This window comes from Bidens hawaiensis, unplaced genomic scaffold, assembly GCF_021521415.1.
Source record: "Bidens hawaiensis isolate Kalapana, Puna unplaced genomic scaffold, B.hawaiensis_p1.1 tig00028023_1, whole genome shotgun sequence".
Classification (NCBI taxonomy): Eukaryota; Viridiplantae; Streptophyta; class Magnoliopsida; order Asterales; family Asteraceae; genus Bidens; species Bidens hawaiensis.
The window spans coordinates 1-25,250 of NW_027494548.1; the positions used below are offsets into that span (position 1 = coordinate 1).

At 42.2% G+C, this 25,250-nt stretch overlaps 1 protein-coding gene and 1 pseudogene across 1 annotated transcript; one reads left to right on the plus strand and one right to left on the minus strand.

Moving 5' to 3' along the window:
* Positions 1–5: 5 nt before the first annotated feature.
* Positions 6–7,474, plus strand: LOC143576193 (protein HEADING DATE 3B-like; the record flags this gene model as incomplete). Its single annotated transcript, XM_077060345.1, has 4 exons — positions 6–151; positions 2,171–2,222; positions 5,390–5,882; positions 6,723–7,474. Coding segments are annotated over 4 exons (1,218 nt in total), but the record flags the coding sequence as incomplete, so codon positions are not given.
* Positions 7,475–7,886: 412 nt separating this feature from the next.
* Positions 7,887–11,075, minus strand: LOC143576195 (vacuolar-processing enzyme-like; annotated as a pseudogene).
* Between the last annotated feature and the right edge of the window lie 14,175 nt (positions 11,076–25,250).

The following is a 25,250-nucleotide window of genomic DNA, read 5'->3' on the forward strand; positions in this document are numbered from 1 at the left end:
CAAAAGAAGGTTTGAGAAGCCCTAATGATGGTGATGCGGTTTCAGAGAATTCGATGGTTGATTCGATTTGCGGAGTTGATATTTCTCCTGATGACGTTGTCGGGATTATTGGTCAAAAACATTTTTGGAAGGCAAGAAGAGCTATTGTCAAGTAAGTTCTTTTGTTCATTAAATTTTCGGGTTTGATGTCATGGCATTGTTTTTGACCAGTTACCAGGTCATTTGATCTTAAATCGAACTATTTAAATATTGGTTAGTTTGCATAGCTTTTGAAGTTCTAAAAAAGTTACTAACTTGGTAAATATTATGACTGAATTTGAATTTAAAACTGTGTTAGGGATGATGTTTTGGGTCAGTTTTGAACCTTTTCACTTCTTTGTCTACATTATTTTTAAGATTTGTGTGTTTCAAACTAAAAAAAGCATGATGCTCAATTTAATTTGCAATCTATTTTATTTATTTTTTGTTCTCATTTTATATGGGCAAATATGCAACTTTAATTTGAAAACATTACAGAAAGTGTTTGTGAATAGATTAAAAAACCCTAAGGGTGCGCTCGTTTCACAGAATTCGTGGGAATTCAAAGGAATTGGAATTAAAATCCCATGGCATGGCATGCTCGTTTCGTTGGAATTGGAATCTTAATTTCATTTTGGCGTGTTCGGTTGTCAAAGAATTGGAATTCAATTTGTTCAAATTCCTTTAAATAAAACGAATCCAAATCCTTCCAAATGTGAAGGAATTAAACTAAATTCATAGGAATCTTTGATAGATCGACGGCTCGGGTGTCTTCGCGTTCGGTTCGACGCCCGGGTCGGTTCGCGTTCGGGTCGACGCCCAGGATCGATTCGCGTTTGGTCGCCCCTGGTCGGTTCGTCTCATTTCTCGAGTTTTTTTTAAACAAGGACAACGAATAAAACATTTAGTTATTTTACTTTTTTTGTTTTTGATTTACATTTTGAGTTATTAATTTATTATTATTATTTTTGAATATTTTTTTGAGGGGTTTTTTTTATCTTAATAGAAAGCCCCTAAAAAATAAAAAAATCATAACGTAAAATATAAATAAAAACATAAAATTTAAAAAACTAAAATGTTTCCTCCTTTATCCTCGTTAAGGAAAAAAAAACCCAAAACCTGTTCCGACCCAAACCAAAACAACCCTTTTTTTGATTGACATGTTCTGACCCAAACCTGCTTCAACTCATGACCCGTTCGACCCAGCCCAACCCATTTGCCACCCCTACCTGAAGGTGGTGGCGTTGGCTGGAGCTGCGGAGATATTGGTGGTGATAGATTACAATTCATTTGTCAAACGAACACGTCAAGAATGGAATTGAATTTCAGTTCCTTTCAATTCCAATTCCTATTGGAATGCTCAGATTCCAAATCCAATTCTTTCCAATTCCAATCCATTCTGTGAAACGAGCGCCCTAAGTTCCTATCTATGAAGCATGGGGACGCCCCCAAGGGTTGAGTACCGGTCCCGGGGACGGGAATCCGACCGAAAAGCCACTGAAACGTTTCCCTAACGATTCTGGTAAATGGGGACGGATCCAACACAGCATCGGTGACGTTTCTATATAATATTCCGGCTACTTTACTAGCGGTTACAACGATGATATAGTTAAAGCAGGGATAGGGGAAGAAGATGCATTGCACGGTCTTCTAGGTCTTTAAATCATTTGTATTTTATTTAAAAATATAAAATATTAATAATAATATAATATTGTTGTGTACTAATTCATTTGCATTTACATTTGACTAGGTCAACAAAAAATTTATGTTTACTTTAACCCTCCATCATGGGGTATCGACAACATGTATAGACTTCTAAATTAAAGTCAGTCACTCAGTCGGTCAGTCCTTTTATGTTACTTGAATATTTTACTTATTATGCTGTTATATATTTGTTAGTTTATTTAACTAAGCTGATTTTTTTTAATATACTATTGCTTATAACTTAGTAAACTATATCATGATAAGTAAATTCTAATTTGGACTTTGTTTAATATATTTTTTATCTTTTTTATATTTCTTTTGCCGTACCTTTACCGTACCCGTATCTTGGATTTTGAGTTTTGTCATTACCCGTTCCCGTGCTACATAGGTTCCTATAATATGCTGACTGTGTTTGAGCGCGTCTCATTTTGTGTCCTTTTGTTTGCAGCCAACAGAGAGTGTTTGCTGTTCAAGTGTTCGAGCTCCACAGATTGATAAAGGTAAGTCGAGTCAACTGCCTATATGGTTTTTAACCAATATCCCTGAATTATCACTCTTTTTCTCATACGATTCTTTCAGTCAAAAGTGTTGGGCCATCTTACTGTTTTGCTTAGAATTGGCGGCTCAACTGGTTGGGCAACGAGTCAAAATAGGAAATTTTGGTACGGTTGGTTGACCCGGAAAACATTTTGTGCTTTTTAAAGCATTTAGCATGTCAAATCTAGTTACGAAAACTACTATCTACTAGTAATTTAATTTTTAACTACTCATACAACTACTTTTACTTATAGTTAATACTAGCTTTAGAACCCGTGCAACACATGGAATGTAACAATCCATAAAGTTCTTAAATTCGCATATACATCTTATAGATGGAAAATGTATTACATATGATAATGAAAATAATAACAAATTTACATTTATAATTCATGAATCTCTAAATACCTCTTTGTATACATCATTTGATTTATGCCTATTTAGCTTCAATCCAATAGCACCTGGCAAGATTACTAAAAATGTAAAAAAGAGAAACCGTCAATGTTTGAATCATATAAATGGTGTAGCCCAAAAATGTTGGTGGTCAAAATGTGTAACAATCACTTAATCATTGGTTAACAAAAAAAAATATAGATCCAAATTACTTTTAGGACCATCCGTTCTTCTGGTTTAAAAATTTCAAGCCTAAATGACAGAACTGCAAACAAACCGAACAGAACCCATTGTGACAACTAAAATGAACATTTTTGAAGAACCAAAATTTTGGTTTGAGCCTACAATCGAACCAAACCGACGGTTGCACACCCCTAGTGGTAGCCACAAAGAGATTGATTTTAAAAACATATAGAATCATCGTATCAAATATTGTTTTAGAATGTAACGCCTTTGACCTAAAAGTCAAAGTATCATGATAAAGTGGAAAAACTTATATATTTTTCACCTTTTCAGCACTTGTGAAATACAGGCTAGCATCAAAAGCCTGCAGTACAAAATAAGTAATTGGTTACTCATGATTTGTGAGAACCGCAAGGGCGTTGTCAACACAGTCAATCCAGCCCGGACCATTTTGACCTTGGGGTCACACTAAAGAGTAATATTATTAGTACATGAGATAACTAAATGAAATGAGTGTAGCGTGAGGTCTTTAAGAAGCTTGGGGTACTATCTTGAGATTTATATGACCTCCGGTGCCACTTTCTATCTGACCAATCCAAATATGTTTGCCAACCAGGAAAGAAGACTACTAATATTTAATTATGATGTATAACATCTATAATTAAATTTAATGTTTTTAAGGATTGTATGAAAACAATATACCTTGTCAATGTAGGACCATACCAAATTCTCATGTCTTGCACAATGCTATCTGATCGACCATCTACAAACATTATATAAGTAAAAAATAAGATTTGAATTTTGATTACATAAATGCTACCAAAAATAGCAAAATGAATGATGTAAACTAGCCAACAGCTATTTTTGTAAGACCAGGAAGGAATCAGTGTTAAGTTTACAAATGTCAGTTTATCATAAATAAATCAGTATAGAGTTGTGTCCGCGCGCTACAGCAGGTTTCGGGCTTGAGTTACATAAAGTAAATTTGCTTGTTTTTATCCAAACAGCATTATATTAAGTAGACTAAATAAGACATTTGATAGCTTTTAATGGCCCGCACCAAGTGTAGCTGCAGATACATTAAGTTTTGCTAATAGTTACAAAAGTTGCCGACTTGAGTTCCTAACTAGATGCAGGTATGTTCTTGATATGAATTTTGATATTGACATAGTTACCAGTAATTTAGGTAATATTCCTAAAAAGCTACTGTCTTTTCATCGAGTCGGGTCAATCGCAACACTTTCATATGCTTTACAGAAATTTAAAATAGAAGATACATTTAGAACACCTTTGACACCTACATTTGACTCGTTAAGAGATGAAACATAAACAAAATCTCGTTTAGCAATAGCAACAGATTATTCGAGTCTCAAAGGACTTGGTTTGACTCGTTAAGAGATATAAACGTGATTTGAATCTACCTGTTCCTAAGCGAGTTAGGTAAGATATGACAAAGAATAAACTGAACTTTATTTTAGGTTAGAAACACATGTTGGTTGGGTGAGAAATAAATGGTTAAGCAGATATTTTTATTCCCTTTTTCATGCTACTTAGGGTAAGAAAAAAAATAAAATTTAACTTATTCCTTTATGATTTAATACAATATCTAATTAACCAAGAGCATTAAAAAAACCTCAATTTGGCTTGTATATGTTTGACCCGTAACCCAACTGGCCCGTTCAAGAAACTTAACAGGTCCACATCGCTTTCTTGTATGTTATATTTATAAATTTGAAAAACTGGACAAACAAAGCTGGTCCATACCCAACTCACTTGGGCATGTACTGTATAATTACCCAGTTTGGCTCGACCTATTTAGGTACTTGAGAACATCTATATTTGTCCAATCCACATACATGAGAAGAAATATTCAAGCTCTGGTATTTGAACAATGTTAGCATGAATTGATGACACATGTAAAGCAAAATCTCTGTAAACACAGATTATAAAACTAAACCTAATTTTATTATAATTTTCTCGATAAAAATAAAATGAAAAGAACAAAAATTTGGACATGGAATTACTAACCAGACTTTTTAGAGAAACTGTAGCCCATTGAACCGATGTGCGTGTGCGGTTTTGGAGTTAGATGATTCCTTGGATACTCTTTCTTATAAGTGCCTCTTAACTTTTTCATGAGTTTGGCCATGCGGTATGTGATTTGAAACAAGAGAAATGGTTTTAGAGACTTCATAACTTATATCCATATATCTACATATATATGAAAAAAAGGAAACGGGTCAAACAGGTTGAAAACCGGTAAAAGTTTTTCAACACAGCCACAACAATAAGGAATACTCACAATATGATCGTTACACCCTTCTCATGCTTCTTACACTTCAGATTCTTATTATCTTATCCAAGTATATTTGATGACATGAATTTTTTCATGTAAATATGTTATTATTCAAGTTTTCAGGGGTATATATGAAATTATCTACTCGCTTTTAAGTAAAATGATTTAAAAGGTTTTGTGCATTAAATCAAAATTTTAAAACGCTTTGATGGACACTAAATGTAACACGAATGATTAAAACTTAATTATGTAAAACAGGTTCAGAGATTAATTGCCGGATCGCCTCATCTTTTGGTTGAAGAAAACGCGTATATAACAAAACCACCAAAAGTTTCACCAATCAAGAAAATTCCTATCGAGTATATTATGAAGTCCACTATTGATACACCTAAGAACATAAACAACCTTGAGAAACCGAACGATGACATGGAATTCTCAGCCGAGAATGCGGTTGGCAAGGTGTCTCTATCTTCTGTGCAAAATGGCAGTCAGACAACGAACTGCAGACCGTTTGGGGGGCACCCGCTGCCACCATCTGATCAAAATATGGGCTCTTGGAATTTTAGCCTGCCACCTGGACCTGGACCTGGACCTGGACCTGGACCTGGACCTGGACCTGGACCTGGACCCCAATGGTTGATTCCTGTTATGTCTCCATCTGAGGGACTTGTTTACAAACCGTACCCTGCTCCAGGGTTCATGAATCCAGTTTATGGTGGATGTGGTCCTCTTGGTTCCATGCCTGGGCCTGGTAAAGTCTTCTTTGACTTTTGGTCTTTTCGTCAATTTTATTTTAATGCTTGCGATTTTTATAGAAACTTTTACTGGGGGGGTTGCATGGGTCAGTTTTGGACTTTTACGGGACCGAAAACCGGAATTTCGGTTATTTAGTTTTCAAAGACGTTCGGTTTCCATTTTTTACTTTGGTTTTACCATCTGGGCTTGAAATTTTTGGGCTGAACCAAAAAGTTTGGCCTAAATATTTTTGTTACTTAATGATTAATTGATTATTATACAATTTTTAAGCTTTTGAGTTTTGGTTTTTTTCTGTTTGAGTTCAGTTCGGCTTTTGGGTTTTACCATTTGGAATTAACATCTTTGGGCCCAAAAAAAAAAGAAATTTTGGCCCAAAATAAATAATTTGGCCGAAATCTTGTTATTTAATGATTACTTGATTATTATACATTTGGGCTAAAATATTTGGGTTACATTATTTATTAAGTCTTTATAAATTACCCAACATCCAAATTGAAATCCATAAATTCGGTTCAGTTTTTTCGGTTTTAATTACATGCAAAACTGCAGCCAAACCGAAAATTCGGTTTTTACGAAAAATAAACCAAACCATTTGTTTTTGTTTAGGCCCAGTTATTTCAGTCAGGGATTGGTTTTCCCAATTTCAGGCACACCCCTAATTTTTACACCAGTTTTGAAATATTAAAGTCACTGAACTTTGCTTAAATGAACATGTGAAATTGTAAAAAACATCGTTTACAAACACAAGTTTAAATAAGTTTTAAGGACTTCAGTATACAGTATGTTGGTTTTGTGATTTTCACAAGCTAAATTTGCAATTTTGAATACTAAGCAGGGTATAATATCCCAAGCTATGGTGCATCACCATCACATCATCATCACCGTCATTATTATGAAGGGTCCTTAGGGGTTAACCCGTTCACCCCACTCCCGGCTAGTCACGGTTACTTCCCTTCTTACGGTATGCAAATGGCTAACACATTGGTCTCAAGCTCCACCACAGTCGAGCCAATCAAGCCCTTCAACCAAGGCTCAACCGACGTTCAAACCGAGAAAAACGGACACACAGTCATTCCAAACACGGTCAAGAATAATATTTCTTCTAAAGATACTGAGGTCCAAGCCAGTACAGCAAGCAGTCGAAGCGATAAGACAAAAGACCAAAACGCCCTTCCTCTTTTTCCAACCACTCCTCTGGCTTCCAGGGGCAGTCCTGCCCCTGAAGCTTCTCGGTTGGTTGAAACAACGGGCCCACCTCGTGTTATTAGAGTTGTACCTCATAATGCACGGTCGGCAACTGCATCTGTTGCACGGATTTTCCAGTCCATACAAGAGGAAAGAAAGCATCATGATTCTGGTTAGATTGCGCTTGTGTTGGAAGACCCTTTGGTGTTGTACTTTGTGCTTCTGTGATTGTAACTTCCGTCTTAATGCCGTGATTGTTGAATACAACAGGATGTATGTATATGTATATAAATGTATGTCTGTATGCAAAGAGTATGACATAAAGTGGTAGGCATTGTTTTATATGTATGTAAGCATGCTTGCTTCAAGTTTTCATTGTAGGCATTGTTTTGAAGTTGTACACATGATTCAGTGCTTGGTTTATATTTAGGTTCAAATTATACACCTTTTTTTATTCCAGGTCTGTCATTATATAAGGTGGGCTTGTTTCGCAATCTTGTACTGAATCATTAGCATTAAAAAACCTGATTGATTAAGAGTTAGCCTCTGAATCATTTAGCATGTCTCTGAAACTTAACAATTAAAAGGCTATCAACTCATTCTTAAAACGGGTGACATTTGGTGTTCAGCACAATTAAGGATAATGATTTTGGCACACCAAAAAGCATGATATGATAGCAGAGTATGTTGCAAGCCGAGTATGTTCAATATACTCATCAATCCGAAAATGAGTTCAATGTGTGGGTGCATAATCACTTATGTTTATCTTATTGTGACACTGCAACTGATTTTTTAATATATAACTGATAACATTACATACGGACGATATACATGCATATGAATATAAAGCTATACATGGTTGAAGACTAACAACATATACATATGATATTTGGCAAATTTAAGCATACGGGTCGACCAATCTTTGAAGAATCTAGAACATCATGCTGTGAAACCCCTGCTAAGTGAACTCCAAGGGTTTGAGGGGAAGGTGGTGCATGCTTGTGATGATGCAGCAGCCATCTGGTCATTTGTGACTCCAGAGTTACACAAATTAGCAATCGATCGCATGTGTTTCATACCGTATTGTGATAAAGATCCACAATGTGTCTCAAATGTCCTCACCTATACATACACAAGCATAATATTTAAGAAAATTGCAACAAATACCAAACCGAGAGAGACGATTACTGGCTTACAAATGTTTTAAGGCAAGTCCAGTCATCAACTAGAGGCTTTCCAGCTGATCTAACCGTGTTTAGCACCTCTGGACCCTTTTCTAAACCAAACAGAACCTTGCCAATGAGTTGTATGCTGCTGTCTATGTGCATTCTGTGAGACATTGCTTCCATAAACGTTTTCTGAGCCTCGGTTTTACTGTCAGAACCTTCTGGAGCCGTCCGGTACTGTCACAAAATTTGAGATTAATGAAGTGAACGATGAACGAAGAACGAAAGAATAAGGTTCGGGTTAGCAAACCTTATGCCAGAAATGTAAAAGATCAGCATCACGCTGGTTAACAGCTTTCGGTGACCGAAATATAGCGTTTTCTTCAATAAAAGTGAAATTTTCATTTGCAGGGTTTGTACCCATATACATGTAAAGATTATCTGTGCTGAGTGGCAAGTCTCCATATTGCATCACATGAGATCCATAATAAGAGTTATCACTTGAAGTTCTTTTCTTAACCTGCAAATATTAAATAACAAATGACACTAAATGAGTAAACTATTATTCTTTAAAAATACTCTGCGTTTGTCATTTTAAGAAACCAAACTCGTGTTCTTACCAGTTTATACTGCTGCCTGATCGTTTCTGTTCGCAGGTTATGTGCATCACTGTAAGCAATAACAGAATCAGTTAACAAAACAAGAGGGATACGCGTACCCTTGCAAAACTAGTTAAAAGGGTATTATGGTAATTTAACATACCAATCTTCCATCCAGGCGACACTATACAAGTCACCCAAACAAGTGGTATACTCAGGGGGTGGGCTAGGATAATCCCCGGGGCAATACGTGCCCCAACTGCTCTCATCCGGGCCAGAGGCGGTGGTTGCATAAATATTTAAACCTTGAGGAAGAAGACCCTCAAATATACTTCCAGACTCACAGGCTTCAAGGTAAAATACCAAGCTTTTATATGTTCCGGAAGCATGCTTTTGTTTCAACACATCAATAAGATCATTTGCATACAAGTAAGGATTTGTTGGCATCCCTGATAACATTTACAAAATTACCACAAAATATCAGTAAACTGAATAACTGATAAAAGTTGTTTCAGTTTTTTTTTTTTTTTTAAATCTGTCACTAACCAAGCACACCGGGACCACCATGGTCCGTGTAGTAAATGAAGATCTGGTCATTTGGACCACTATACACAACCTTTCCACTTCGCCTTTAACTTTAGTTTTGTCACCGAGCAAAACAGCAAAAAAGTTGTCAACATTCACATCATCCCCGGTGTAATCCTGGTTCACGCAATTGTGACACGTCAGAAAACGAAATTATTAAATTTTGGTTATTGTAAATGGTTAAGGAGAAAATGCAAACCTTTGGTACTCCATGGTACACATCATCTCCATCTGGGCTGTTAATGATGACTCCTTGTCTGGGATTATATGGATTGTAGGCGATGTCGTCGTACATGAATACAACAATGTTTTCATCCTTGAGGCCACCGGATTTCAGGATTTGATATGCATGGCATACATCTGCCTGCAAACATAAATTTAGCATAGTCAAAAACAGACCAAATCATGAATTTCTCTTAGCTAGAAAATTAACATAGGCTAGGAATTGTTATGATATGTTTTATGTAATCATAAACTCATAATTTATAAATGTTACTTGATTAAAAAGAATTTACAAAGACAGTAACCTGTTCTAGTTCTTTCAAGTGTTTTTGTTTTAAGTTTTAACCATGGCTGATTGGACCGGACTGGCTACATAAACATCGACTGAGCTTATTTAAACCGGCCACTTGCCCGGTTGAATCGGCTATCCGACCCATGTAGTCGAACCAGATTCCAACCTTTTCTATTTTCTTTCTTCTAAAATCTAATTTACTATTTAGGGGTGGGATCTGCTACAAATAAAATTTACCTACTAAACGTACAAATAACTAGAGTAATTAATTATTATTACCTTACAGTTTTGAGCTAGAGTAATCACACTACAAAAATGAAGTAGAGTAATAACAATTACTCTAGCTTAAAAATTGTAGAGTAATAATAATTAATGTAGTTATTTGCATGCTTACGCTAAATTTGTTTCTACTTGATCCTAACACTATTTGTTTATTTCAATCTGTATATTTTGTTTACACTTTACATTCACAAAGAGTAGTTAATAGTTACATATTTTGTTTAAATCATGGTTGCAAAAATGGCGCCACGGCACCGGGTAATCTCCGAGTACTAGACGATTACTTTCCGAGTAGGCAGAGTACTCACAAATCCCATGTCGACATAGTTGACCCCACCTAGCGACTTATGCAACCATGGTTTTAATTATATATATTTACTTTAAAATTATATATGACATTGTCAGTTGCAAATCAGAATCAATGAAAACCTTGATCAAGTAGCAACAAACATAATTCACCAAAATCATCATCATCATCATCATCATCATCGTACTAAATCCCACCAATAGCAAAGCTATAATAGGGTCTGAGGAGGGTAAGATGACCTCTACCATGGGAACAGAGAGGCTGCTTCTGCTTCCGGGAGACCTCCGACTCTGATTATAATTCACCAAAAAAAAAAAAAAAACATTTGACGTGGGGTTTTAGTAATGATCACCTGATGCCTGTAGTTCCCGTAACCGTTGGATCCGGCGATCAAGATCGCCCATCGGGTACCAACGGAGTCATCGTCAACGTCATGTTTTTCCGACGGCAACCGGATAATATTATTATTAATATCATCAGCCAGTTCACGGCCGTTGACTACTGCGATCATAAAGACAGCATATAGAGTGATCAGGTGACGAATCATCTTCATCGTTGTCTACAGATTACAATACAAATATAAACAGTGTGTGTGTATATATAGAAAGTAGAAAGATAATATGTGTATGGGTACAAGCATTTAATGCTTACAGTACAAAGGGAATTTTATAATTTAAAACTTTTTTATGCTTGTATTAAGATAGCGTTTACAACAAACCCCAATCCTGAATAATCTTTTTTTAAGATAGATGTCAATTGTTTATATTGATTTTAAAACTTCAAGCTCTGACTCAATTAAAACACAATCAATGATAGGTTTTGAAACTGATACCTTAAGATTCCAAGTAGAGGTGGCAAAAAAACAGGTTAATGGAACCAAAACGAAAATCAAACCGAAACCAAGCCTGTCTGAAATTGATTATTTAGGAACCGGTTGAGACCGTATGTTTGAAACAGTTTGTAATTCTCTTCACAAAAGTTGGCTCCAAACCAAAACCTGTCAGGAAGCAGTAAAAAAATTTATCATAACTTGATAAAAAACCTGTTTCAACCTAAACCAGTCGACTTGACACTTTGTACACCTCTCTAATCCCAAATTTTAAACATCACATTTTCATATTATTGAATCAGAAAACAAATTGCAATAATTGTTTTAGAGGTCTTAGTTTTGGTTGTATGACAGTTTGGTCCCTCGTGACTCATAGCGTATGAAGTGTGGGGACAATGAATATTCTGAAGCTCAACTTGGGAAAGAGTTTTGTTCTTTTGTCTAAAAGTCATGAAAATGATTTTTTAACCATGAGAAAGACATAAAATGATTTTTATCTTTAAAATATGTTGCGTATTTTATGCTTAACAATAATGATTTTCAAGTCTAAAACATGTCTCACGTTTAATGTTTAAAATTGATTTTATGTGTTATATTTTTTTTTGTCATTATTTACTATTTTAATTAAAAAATTAAATAAAATTTAAAAAACATATTATATTATTTAAGCCTGCCTATCAATAGATGATATAAAAAAAATTTTATTCATGCTTATTTGTGTCTACTCTAGCTCTACTGTAGCTCCATTGACTCAAATTATAGGCCGAATCATAATAAGTTACTCAGAAAACAGTTGCTAACTTCTACGAAGTGATCTTCAACTCGATTACAAAAAAGAATAATATTATTGAAGAAACACTAAGTGACCCGGTACAGATTATAGATAATCTGGGGGTTAAGTAATGTTTCCCACGAGGATGAGGTCCAACAGAAAAGGTTGTTCTTCAGGGGACCAGCAAAACAAACACCGTAAGCTCGTCACTGAGAAGGGGGGGGGGTTCCTCCTTGTGACCACCCTCCGGCGTGAGAATCAGACTAGATTGCTCTGAATATAAGTGTATATTAAGAGATTGTTAGATAACTGGATAGCAGATGATCTTACCATTCCAAGATGTTGGAGTATTTATAGCCGAAGGTAGGTTTCCTAGAAGGTACAGCCGGCTGAATAGTATTCCTGTTCTACCAACAGTGGACTATGCACAGGCCATACTGGTTGGTGGGTAGGTTACGGCCAACAGTAACAAAGTCGGCTGCACTATTCCACCAACTGCAGATTATGCACGTCCCACCTACTGTGGATTGTACGCAGGCCATGCTGGTTGGTGAATAGGCTACGGCCAACAGTAACACTATTCCACCAACTGTAGGCTGCGCATGCCCCACAGTAAGGGTTGGTGAGTAGGCAGCGACTAATAGTGACAAACAGTACTAGAGGGTGCTCCTCCTCGCACTGTTGTCGGTGAGCTGTCACCCTGTGATTGGCTCATGGGCTGTTCTGGTCAGATCGTCTGTCCTATCCATACCTTGGTAGGTATAGTACAAAACTTTCAGAATCATACAGACTGGCTCATTTAGGCGGGATTGTTCCCGCCTTGCTCATTCCTTCATGTGACTACTGAAGTATCTAGTGTCTTGTGCGTGTAGCCCTGCTGTCTGCGGGTAGCCTTCCCTGATGGCTTGTATCCGCAACTGCGGGAACAGGCGGGGTACTTCACCATTGGGAGGCTTTCCCTGCGTGTACAGCTTGCGTACTGCGCGTAAGATTCTATGAGCATGGTGGGTCCTGCGGGAGCAGATGGCCTTTGCGCAGACGTCCCTGTTCAAGGTGAGTCTTGCGGGACCAACTGGTCTCTGCTGGGACCTACCTCTTCAAGTCCCCCCAGTCCAATGTTCTTCTCATGAATGTTTAATAAAGTGAGGTGAACTTTTGGACTTTAAGCAAGGGGTTTTGAAAAGGGTTTTTAGTTTTAAGGTTCTCCGTGGGGATTCTTCCCGCGGGTTTTCTAATGTCACTTGCAAAAATTCCCGATTTTTTTGCTTGATCTTTGGGTATGATGCGGGTAGGTATGTAACCTTCTCGCAAGTCAGGAGCGTTGAGTCTCACTTGTGTGGATTCTCCCTGAGGTTTTGGTAGTTTTGAACATAGTGATCAATTATGTTTAAACCACCAATTCCATCCTGGAGCCTCAAACAATGTAGTTCTCGACGTTCCCGCTTTGCGGGGGTGTTATTTCCGTTTCCGCAAGCATTGCCCAGAAGATCCTTCTTGGTTTCAATTCTCTGCGGAGCGCTAGGTATGTGAAGGGTTTTGCCTGAACACTGTACCCGCGCTCGTCTTACGGTTACTTTACTTTCAAGGTACCCCTGGCGTCAATTCCCTGCGGGTGCTAGGTATGTGAAGGGTTTTGCCTTAACACTGTATCCGCACCCGTCTTATAGTTACTTTGTTGCCGGGGTATTCTTGGCTTCAATTCCCTGCGGGTGCTAGGTATGTGAAGGGTTTTGCCTTAACACTGTACCCGCACCCGTCTTATAGTTACTTGGTTGCCAAGGTAAGGGGTATTTTCCCGCTTACTTTTGAATCTTTTTGAATTTTGAATTTTGAAATTCGAAAGGTTGGTGAGGATAAGAACAGTCCAAACATCTGAAACGTCGTGCGACGGTTTCTTCTGACTGTGTCAGGACGTGCAGGAAGTTATGGTGACGTGACAGTACATGGTCATTCCAGACGCTTTTTCAGGCGCGTGGGCGTGATTTTTCGGGCGCGTGGTCGCGAAATTAATGGTACGCGTCCTGTCAACAGCTGTTGCCAGCCTGTTCTCTACCACGTGTCATAGTTTCATTGCACCTTCGATTTCTCTCTCCTTCGCATTAAATTCACCGCATTAATTGCGATCACTATATAAAGGGGAAGAGGGTCATTTGTAATTCACATCTTCACTTCTTCTCTTTCATCTCTTAAGGCGATTTCTGGTGAATACTCTCTTATTCAGTTGAGCATTCCTCCGAAATCGTTTCTTCTTTGCAATATGTCTTCACATGATACTGAAGCTGTAGTCGATGATAAGAGTACTGCTGGTGAGTGCCAGTGTGCTCTGCCCGACGATCAGTACAGGTATATTGTTAGGAAGTTCATGCTCGATCCTCTCGAGCCTGAGTTTCCTGAACCCCATCAGACCGTGTACGATGCCCCCAGTGGCAAGATCGGGGTATATGCTGCATTCTTTGTTTATGGGAACCTTAGGTTCCCATTGACAAAGTTTGTGTACCGTGTCCTGGAGAGGCACGGTGTGCATTTGACCGAGTTGCACCCCATGGCGATCGCCAAGATTCGCCACTTCGAGTGGGTGTGCCGGATTTTGGGCATTGAGCCCTATGTGGACCGCCTGATGACCTTCTATACTTGGAGGTGCATCCAGGGGTGGTACACCCTGACAACCCGGATCAAGGGTTTGAAGATTTGCGCGACCGAGCGCAGTCTCCGATCGTGGAAGCAGGAGTTCTTCTACATTTCTGCCCGCGCCGTCCCCATTGCCATGAAGTTTAAAAATGGCCAAGCAATTCCGAGCCACCACGCCACCAACTACCAGGAGGCGGAATGGTTTGCGAAAATATCCCGGGTCCAATCTCCGGTTTACCGGTTTGCGGAGTCCGGGATGGTGATGCTGGGGATGAGCCGGGTATGGAAGGAGGCGTCTCAGGTTCCCATCCTTCTCGAATACGGTTTGAACTCTACTCCTTATGGTATGTCTTGTCTTTCTTGCTGATATGAGTTTGTCTTCTAACTGTTTCTTTTCTTTCAGAGGGGAACAATTTGGAGTCGCTCCTGTACCCGCGGGAAGCTGACGGTCCCGTGCGGGTGGGTACTCGTGCTCTTGACGAGAACGAGTTGCCCATCCTGGAGCAAACAGTGGATCGGTTCGTGGAGATCTATCCGCTGGGCCACGAGATCCTGAGCCACCGGCGGCCAGGTAAGGCGTTATTCTCTCCTCCACCCCTCAGTGCTGTACCCGCTGCTGGAATTCCTGACATCCTGTCTTCTTCTGAGGAATCCGCAGATGGTCCTCCGTTAGTGCGGAAGAAGAGGGCTGCCGGCGGGAAAGGGAAGGAGAAGGCGGCCTCCACAGCCGATCCAGTGCTCCTATCTGACACTGAGTCAGATAGTGAAGAGGTGGCGGGGAACCCCGGTGGTGAGAAGACCACTGTTCCGGAGGCTACGACTGTTACCTCCGGAGAACCAATGGCGACGACGGTGACCGGCATCAAGAGACCGGCTCCATCGGGTTCGTCCCCGCCCGTCCGTACGTTCAAGCTCAAGAAAACCCGTAAGTACAACTCTTGGCTTTTATCTTCGTAGTTTAATCTTCCAAGTCTTTTAACACTTTTCTTCTTTACGCAGGTGTGGATGTTGGCGCATTCCAGGGTGAGGGGCCGAGTACTACCTCTCCGCCAATGACGGTAGGTTTGGTCAGCCTACCTGAGGCATCGACCCAGGCGCCTGCGCCTGCTTCTGCTGGTTCAGTTGCTCATTCTGAGCCGACTGTTCCAGCCGAGATGACGTCACCGCCGGCTGTGAGTGCGATTTTTACAGCATCCTTCACAGAGCCGGCGGTTACTTTTGCCGCGGATTCTGCGGCAGTGACCGCGGCGGCAACTACGGCGGCTGCTACCCTGCCCCCGTCATCGGCACCGACGGCCGGTCCTTCAGGTACGCGTGGGGCTTCTCGCATCTTTCCGCCACCTTCCCATCTGCCTGACCTCTTGGACGGATTTCCATTGGGTTCAGGTGATGGGTTCGGCGGCTATCGGCCTGTAATTGACCCTACAGGTGCGTAGGGTTCTTTTGGCCCATTTTTCTATATATATTTTATCATCTTTTCCTAACTGCTTTTTGTTTCTTTTGCAGTGTCGGATTCCAATGAAGTGTATGTTCCGCGATGGAACATACGCCGAGGAACAACCCTTCGTACCCCTGTGGAGTGCGTGGAATGGGCTCGCCACGCTGCTCCCCATGGTGCGTTGGGGGAAGCCATGGCTAGCTACCAGGAGGGTAGGCTAACCAACGAGCTTCGGGTTCTCCAAGCCCGGATGCAGCCGTGCGTTGAGCTGCTTTGTCGTGAAAACGACAAGTTGAAAGCAGCTCGCGCCAAAGAAGTATCTCAAGCGCGGGCTCTTCGGGAGGAGAACCAAAAGCTGTCCGCAGCTGCTACGGAGAAGGAGAAGGCCTTCAAGGCCCTCGAGGTTGAGATTCAAGCGCGACTCGAGGCCCGCTCCAAGGCTGCCCAAGCTGTTAACGAACAGCTTCGGCTAGCTAAGGAGACTGCGAGGAACGCGACCGAGAGGGCCACCAAGGCTGAAGCTGTTGCTGAGCCTTTACGCATGGAGAACGAGGAGCTCAAGGCCAAATTAGAGGCTCTCCAACGTGCTCATGATGCCTTGGCGATGGAAGATGCCAAGAAGCTCCAGGAAATCTTGGACCAGAGGGGCGTGCTTAACCAAACCGAGCGGAAGCTTAAGGGCGTCGAAGAGGCTGCCGCAAAGGAAGTGCTACTTGCCAACCTTAACAAAAGCGAAGCCGAACGCGCCTGCACCCAAGCTCAAGCCGCCCTTAAAGAAGCTCTGGTTGCCAAGGAATGGCTTCTTCGAGAAGCGTTGTCTCAGGTATGTCTATCTTCATGTCTTCACGCTTTTCTTTGTAGATAGGGTGTTGACACTTGTATATTTTCTTATGCAGGTTGTGCATCGGGTCTTTTCAGAGACATCTTACGACGATGCAATGAGCGCAGCCCTCAACGCTTCTCACGAGGATGGGGAACGGGTCGGCTTCCTGCTTGGTCTAGGGTTTGTTGAGAAAGGCGTCCCGCCATCCAACTTCCCTTTGTACAATGTAGATACTGAAGCCATATATGACCAAGCAGTAAATCAATACGCCGCCTTCCCGCATCCGGTGGTGGAGAAGGTGAATGAAATTGCTGCTGCTGATGACGGGCTACTTATCCTTAAGGCTTACCTTGAACAGCCACGCTCTACTGACGGCGCTGGTCCAAGTGGAAGTGGCCCTGAAGCCTGATCCTGAAGATCCCTTCCCGCTGCTAGGATAGATTTAGTTTGTACAGATTTACTTTCTTGTAGGCGGGTAGTTACCCGGCCATTCTTGTAACGAATATTTATGAAATGTAAATCTTTGCGCGGCTAAGACCGCTTAATTCATTGGATTCCTTGCTTTATAAACGTTATATGACTTAAGTTTAAATTAGCAATTTTCCAAGTATTTAGAATAAGTTAACCTTTGAACGTGGTAGATAGGTGTGAAGTTTTGCTTCCTCTTCCGTGATTGTGCGGGTAGGACCGTCACTTGCACGTAGTAGGATGGCTAACTTTACCATCTGACCTGCGTATAGGTTTACCTTATTTGAGGATAAGTTAACCTTTGAACGTGGTAGATAATAGGTGTGAAGTTTTGCTTCCTCTTTCGTGATTGTGCGGGTATGACCGTCACTTGCACTTAGTAGGATGGCTAAACTTTACCCATATCTGACCTGCGTGTAGGTTTTCCTCATCTTTTTTTTTTTTTTTTTTTTTTTTTTTTTTTTTTTTTTAGGATAACCTTTGAACGTGGTAGATGATAGGTTGAAGTTTTGCTTCCTTGTTCGTGATTGTGCGGGTAAGACCGTCACTTGCACTTACAAGGATGGCTAAACTTTACTTACATCTGTCCTGCGTGTAGGTTTCCCTTATTTTTAACGTTGTTTATGCGGGTTTTGCCGCCTTCCACACGTAACGACTTACTTCTTCCCGTTTATGCGGTAAATACCGACCAGTGGGAAGTTCATAAGTATAAAGGTAAACACATTATGAAAGGAGAATCATTTCCATTAGAAGTGGCTCTAGGCCTTTTCTTTACAAGTTTTGGAATTGATCTACATATAACATTTGCGTAATTGAGCTCCATTCCATGTTCTTGGGATGGGAGTGCCATCGAGCCTTTCGAGCCGGTATGCGCCCTTTCCCAGGACTTCTTTGATAATGTATGGCCCTTCCCAAACCGAGGCCAGCTTTCCCGGGCGCTCTTGGTTTGAAGCCTCGTTGTTACGCAGTATGTAGTCTCCTATCTTGAAGTTGCAGAGTTTTACCCGCGTGTTGTAGTACTTTTGCATTTGTCGTTTGTAGTTCTCTTCACGCACTGCGGCTAAGTCTCTGCGTTCCTCGGTTAGCATGAGATCCAACCGTCTTTCCGCATCATTGTCTTCTGGCTGAATCAAGACCCTTGGCGAGGGTAGACCAATTTCAACCGGGACCATGGCTTCAGTGCCATAAGTGAGGCTGAACGGGGTTTCTCCCGTACTGGCCTTCTTCAGCGTTCTGTTTGCCCAAAGGACGTGCGGAAGCTCGTCCACCCAGTCGGATCTGTGTTCCAAGAGTCTTTTCTTGATGCCTTCGACGATGCTCTTGTTTGCTCTTTCCACCTCACCATTACCTTGCGGGTGTGCCACTGAGGTAAAGGTGTGGGTGATTTGAAGTTCTTTCAGCCACTGTTGTAGCTTCTTGTCAGCAAAGTTGGTGCCGTTGTCGCTCACCAAATTCTGTGGAAGTCCAAAACGACAAATAATAAATTCCTAAATAAATTTTTTGATATGTTTCGCGGTTGTTTGGGCTAAAGGTTTTGCTTCTATCCACTTGGTGAAGTAGTCGATGGCTACCACAAGGAACTGAACATTTCCTGCTGCTGTAGGAAATGGGCCTGTCACATCGATGGCCCACTTCTGAAATGGCCATGAAGAAGTGACTGGAACAAGTTCATTCTTCGGACGGTGCGTGTTGGGTGCGTAAAGCTGGCAAGACCTGCATTTTCTGATGTATGCCAGTGCATCCGTATGCATTCCCGGCCAAAAGTATCCCGCGTTGTTTAGCTTAGCTACAACAGCGCGGGGACCTGCGTGTACTCCACAGATGCCTTCGTGTACTTCCCTTAGGAGGTAGTCAGCATCTTGGTTGTCCACGCATCTCAAGAGTGGGCCAAGAAAGTTACGTCTGTAAAGGATGTCATTGACGAGCTGATAATTCAGTGCTTTACAGCGTAGTTTTCTTGCCTGTGTTTTTGACTCTGGTAGTGTTCCTGCTGCAAGGTAATTTATTATTGGTGTCATCCACGTTTCTGTACCGGTTTGGATGACACAAATTTCCTTGTGCGGGACTGATGGTGCTTCGAGGAGTTCAATGCGGATGTCCTTTCCCAAGTGGGTGAAGGCTAGTGATGCAAGCTTGCTTAACGCATCCGCAGATTTGTTTTCGCTGCGCTTGACGTGTATGACTTTACAATCACTAAAATCACGCATAAGTGTTTTTGCCTGGGCGAGGTACAGGGCCATTGTGTCGTTCACAGCCGTGTACGTCCCATTTATTTGGTTGGCCACCAGCATGGAATCCACGTGGGCTTCCAAGTTTTTCACTCCCATCTTACGCGCAATTCTCAAACCGGCCAAGAATGCTTCATATTCGGCTTCGTTATTCGTACTTGGAAAATCCAACCGAATAGCGTAAGTATATTCTTGGCCTGCTGGGTTGGTTAATTTTAACCCTGCGCCTGAACCCTCGTTACTGGCTGCTCCATCAGTGTAGAGTCGCCAGACATCATTGATGTCTTGTGCTGGGGAGGGTTGAGCCTCCTCCTGGCACTCTTTCTCCCGCGAAGCGGGGACTTCTGCAATAAAATCGGCCAGGACCTGGCCCTTTATGGCTGGTCTTGGCTTGTACTTAATTGCATATTCTCCCAATTCAATTGCCCATTTGGCTAGACGTCCCGATAATTCGGGTTTGCCTAGAACGTTTGAGAGTTTGAAGTTGGTGAGAATGGTGATTGGGTGGCCCTGGAAATATCGCCTTAACCTGCGTGAAGCGTGTATAAGTGCTAAGACCAATTTTTCGAGGGTAGAGTACCGGGTTTCTACGTCTGTTAGTACACGGCTAACATAATAGATTGGCATCTGGATGCCTTTCCGTTCTATTAGCAGGACTGCCCCGGTTGCTCTATCTGTTGCGGAAAGGTATAGGATTAACTCCTCTCCTGCTTGTGGTGCTGTAAGTGTTGGGAGTTCGATCAGGCGTGACCGAATCTTCTGAAAAGCTGCTTCCGCTTCTGGTGTCCAGCGGAAGTGCGTTTTCTTTAAGCAGTTTCTCAATGTTGACACGAAAGGAAACGACTTATCTGCATGGTTTGCCAAAAAGCGATTAAGTGCGACTAGTCGTCCATTCAGTGTCTGAGCCTGTTTGATGGTGGTAGGTGATTCCATTTTAATAATGGCTTCGACCTTTTCAGGGTTCGCTCTGAAGCCATCTTTAGTAACAATGACCCCCAAGAACTTCCCTTCTTCCATCCCAAATGAACACTTGCTCGGGTTGAGCTTCATGTTTATCTTTCTGAGCGTGTTGAAAGTTTCTTCAATGTCTTTCAACATCGCTTATGGCTCGGGGCTTTTGATGACCAAATCATCCATATAGACTTCCAAGTTTCTCCCGATTTGGGCATGAAACTCTTTGTCCATCAGTCGTTGGTACGTGGACCCTGCATTCTTAAGCCCGAATGGCATCATTTTATAACAAAATGTACCATCGGGCGTCCGAAATGCGGTTTTGTCCTGGTCATCTACGGCCATGTGGATTTGATGGTACCCCTTATACGCATCCAAGAAGCATTTAAGGCGAAATGGTACCAACGAATCCACCTTAAGATCAATTTCTGGTAACGGATATCAATCTTTGGGGCATGCTTTGTTCAAATCTTTGAAATCTATGCACATGCGCCATTGTTTGTCATTCTTCGGTACCATTACGGGATTTGCAACCCATGTTTGATATCTGCTAACGCGTACGATGCCTGCGTCAAGGAGTTCCTTGACTTGGGTTCTACACGCGTTAGTTTGTTCAGGCCCCATTACTCTGCGCTTTTGTACGACTGGCGTAACAGCCGGATCGCACTTGAGCTTATGCTCCGCCTTACTTCGGGGTACACCAGTCATGTCAGCTGGTGCCCACGCAAAGATGTCAGCGTTTTTCTGCAGTAAGCGTTTGAGTAGGGTGCGGGTGGGATCAACAATTGTTGGTCCAATGGTAACGGCCTGGTCGGGGTATTTGCCATTGAAGGCCCATTTTTCCGGTTCGGTGATGGTTGGTTTAGCCTTTTTCGGTTTGGGTTTAGATGAGACAGATGCGATGCATACCTGGGGAATGCCAGTGATCATCGCTACACCCTCAGCTGTTGGCCATCCCATCATGCCGTGGACTGAAGATACCACGGCGTTGAATCTTGCCATCCCGTCTCTTCCGAATAGGATGTCGTACGTGTGGTGTGGCTTTTTCATCACGACAAAATCCACGTCTTCTGTGCGTGAATGATTCCCATCAGTAAGAGTAACGGGGAAAGATAGGATACCCAGGGGGGTTTCTGTACTGCCGTCAAACCCTTCCATTGAAGCGTAGACCGTTTCCAAGCGTTCTTTGTCTTCATCATCCAGCTTATCAAAGAACTGCCTGTACATCACTGTCGACGAAGCGCCGTTGTCAGCAAGAGTGCGGGAAGTGATGTAATGCCCCAGCTGGCTTCTGATGACGATGGGGCCTTCTTTGCTGGGGCCTCCTGGCACTCGCGGGAAGCGCACCTCAGCTTCCTTCCACGCGCATGGTTCTGTCACTCGTCTTTTTCTTCCTCTGACCTTGCCATGAACCATGTTGATGCTGATGTCGACGGGCTTTCGTCCGTTACCTCTGTACCGGTTGTCATTCCTTCCTCCCTTCCTGATTGATGCCACGAGATGTGCAAGTCTTCCATCCTTGACAAATGTCTCAATAATATCCTTCAAGGATGTGCACTCTTCAGTACCATGACCCTTTGTCCCGTGGAAATCACAGGATTTGCTTTGATCGGCATTAGGTTTCTGCCGGATCAATGGGGCTTTTGGCCATGGCAATTTTTCCGTGGCAAATATCTCCGTGACGCTCTTCGTGAGTGGCGTCCACCGGTGTTTTCGATTTGAAGGGTGTGTGTTGTCCCTTCCGCCAACAAGAGGGCGAGAGCTGGATGAGGTGTCAAAGTTTACCCTTGACTGCCAAATACCTAGCCTCCTCTTTTTGTTCTGCCGGGCGATCCGGACATTGTTTTCTCTTGTCCTCTGCGTGTAGAGGTGTGTACTCTGGGGAAGATCCCTTCCCAGTTGCTTTTCCGTCTCGGCAAAGCGCTTTGCCGCCGTCATGATGGCATCCCATGTTGATGGCATGCCATCCTTACCCGTCAATGTGCGGATAAGTTCTGGGTATTCGGCGCCTTGGATGAAGGCGGCGCGAACCAGATCCTCACTTATGTTGCCGAGACTTAGCTTTTTGGAGTTGAAACGGGTGATGAAGTCTAGTAAAGATTCATCCTCCTCTCTCACGCAGTTGAGGATCGTCCACTGCTCTTCAGTGTACTTCCTCTGTTGGCTGAAGTGTTGGCTGAACTTGTTCTGAAAGTCCGCCCAGTCATATATGTGGTGGATCGGTAAACGATTGAACCATGCCCTGGCCGCTCCGACCAGAGTCATCTGGAACATGTAGCACCACGTGGGTTCCGTCCAGTTGCTGACGGTAGCCCCCGCAATGAACCTGTTCAAATGGTCGTCTGGGTCGGATAGACCATCATAAGTGCCAATGTTGGACATTTGTTTGGCACTTCTCGGGGCGATTGCTTCCGCAATGTCCCTTGCGAATTTTGACTTTCCTGCATTTGTAGCAGTTGGTCTAAAGGTTTTGGAGAAGTCACGCGGGTTTCTCTCCGCGATTGGTTTAAAAGCTTCCCCAAAATTCCTTTTTGGTTGGACGTCCGTTTCCTTACGCTTCCCTTTCGCCTTATGGCGAGGGTTTGCGTCGGTATCGGACTCCAACTCGTCGTCTGAGTACTCGCAGTCACTGCCCATATTGAGGTGTTGGCGAGTACTGCCGAATTCGTCAGCCTGTTGAGCTGAACGCAAGCGTTCATCCAATTCGGCTTGGAATTCTCTTTGCCGTGCTTCGGCCCACGCCTTCACTTGTTCTAGTGTTTGGCGAGGGACCCTCGTTCGTTTTTCCAGCTGGGTATCGGTGAACCCCAGTGGAATATTTACTGCACTTGCCCCGGCTTGGGTAGTCGGGGTAGTGTTCGTAAGGATTGTATAACCGCCGGTGTTCCCCCCAGTTGCTGGGGTTGTTACCGGGGTATCTTGGTCGGTTACAGGCCTTTGGACCGGAGTAACGTTAACCATTTCTTCAGAAATTGTGAAAAAACTAAAATAGTTCTAGCTTTTATGCACGGATGGCGCCAATGAAGAAACACTAAGTGACCCGGTACAGATTATAGATAATCTGGGGGTTAAGTAATGTTTCCCACGAGAATGAGGTCCAACAGAGACGGTTGTTCTTCAGGGGACCTGCAAAACAAACACCGTAAGCTCGTCACTGAGAAGGGGGGGGGGGTTCCTCCTTGTGACCACCCTCCGGCGTGAGAATCAGACTAGATTGCTCTGAATATAAGTGTATATTAAGATATTGCTAGATAACTGGATAGCAGATGATCTTACCATTCCAAGATGTTGGAGTATTTATAGCCGAAGGTAGGTTTCCTAGAAGGTACAGCCGGCTGAATAGTATTCCTGTTCTACCAACAGTGGACTATGCACAGGCCATACTGGTTGGTGGGTAGGTTACGGCCAACAGTAACAAAGTCGGCTTCACTATTCCACCAACTGCAGATTATGCACGTCCCACCTACTGTGGATTGTACGCAGGCCATGCTGGTTGGTGAATAGGCTACGGCCAACAGTAACACTATTCCACCAACTGTAGGCTGCGCATGCCCCACAGTAAGGGTTGGTGAGTAGGCAGCGGCTAATAGTGACAAACAGTACTAGAGGGTGCTCCTCCTCGCACTGTTGTCGGTGAGCTGTCACCCTGTGATTGGCTCATGGGCTGTTCTGGTCAGATCGTCTGTCCTATCCATACCTTGGTAGGTATAGTACAAGATCTTTCAGAATCATACAGACTGGCTCATTTAGGCGGGATTGTTCCCGCCTTGCTCATTTCTTCATGTGACTACTGAAGTATCTAGTGTCTTGTGCGTGTAGCCCTGCTGTCTGCGGGTAGCCTTCCCTGATGGCTTGTATCCGCAACTGCGGGAACAGGCGGGGTACTTCACCATTGGGAGGCTTTCCCTGCGTGTACAGCTTGCGTACTGCGCGTAAGATTCTATGAGCATGGTGGGTCCTGCGGGAGCAGATGGCCTTTGCGCAGACGTCCCTGTTCAAGGTGAGTCTTGCGGGACCAACTGGTCTCTGCTAGGACCTACCTCTTCAATTATTGTTTATTTGAACCAACTTGCAATAACTTTTTAATCATGACTAATAGAGCAATAAGGTGTATGACGATATATGATATCCACCGACTTTTTAACTTTTACATTTTTAATTTATTTTTGTAATAAAGTTATATACAATTTAAATAATGATTAATGTATATAAGAATTATAGCGTGTAATTTTTAATATAGGACCTGGATTATCAATACATTTTTTTCCCAATTATCTCATTGTCATCCTAGTTCTTGTATTTGCTTTGAGGTTGCAACGATTTACAAGATATTTCAAGGACTGACCTATCATAGATTGAAGATAAGGTGAAACAGTGATTGCATTTCTCATGATGTTGATTTGTGGGGTTGTGGGTCATTGCTCAATAATATCCGCTAAGCTCATAAGATATTTTATTAAATTATTGTGGGACTTTGGCTGACTTCTCAATGTCGGTCCATAACTCCATCCCAATAAAAGGTAGGATCATTTATGGATACTACTGATTCATCGGTCAATTATATGCTGTAATCTTATTTTTATTATCAAGT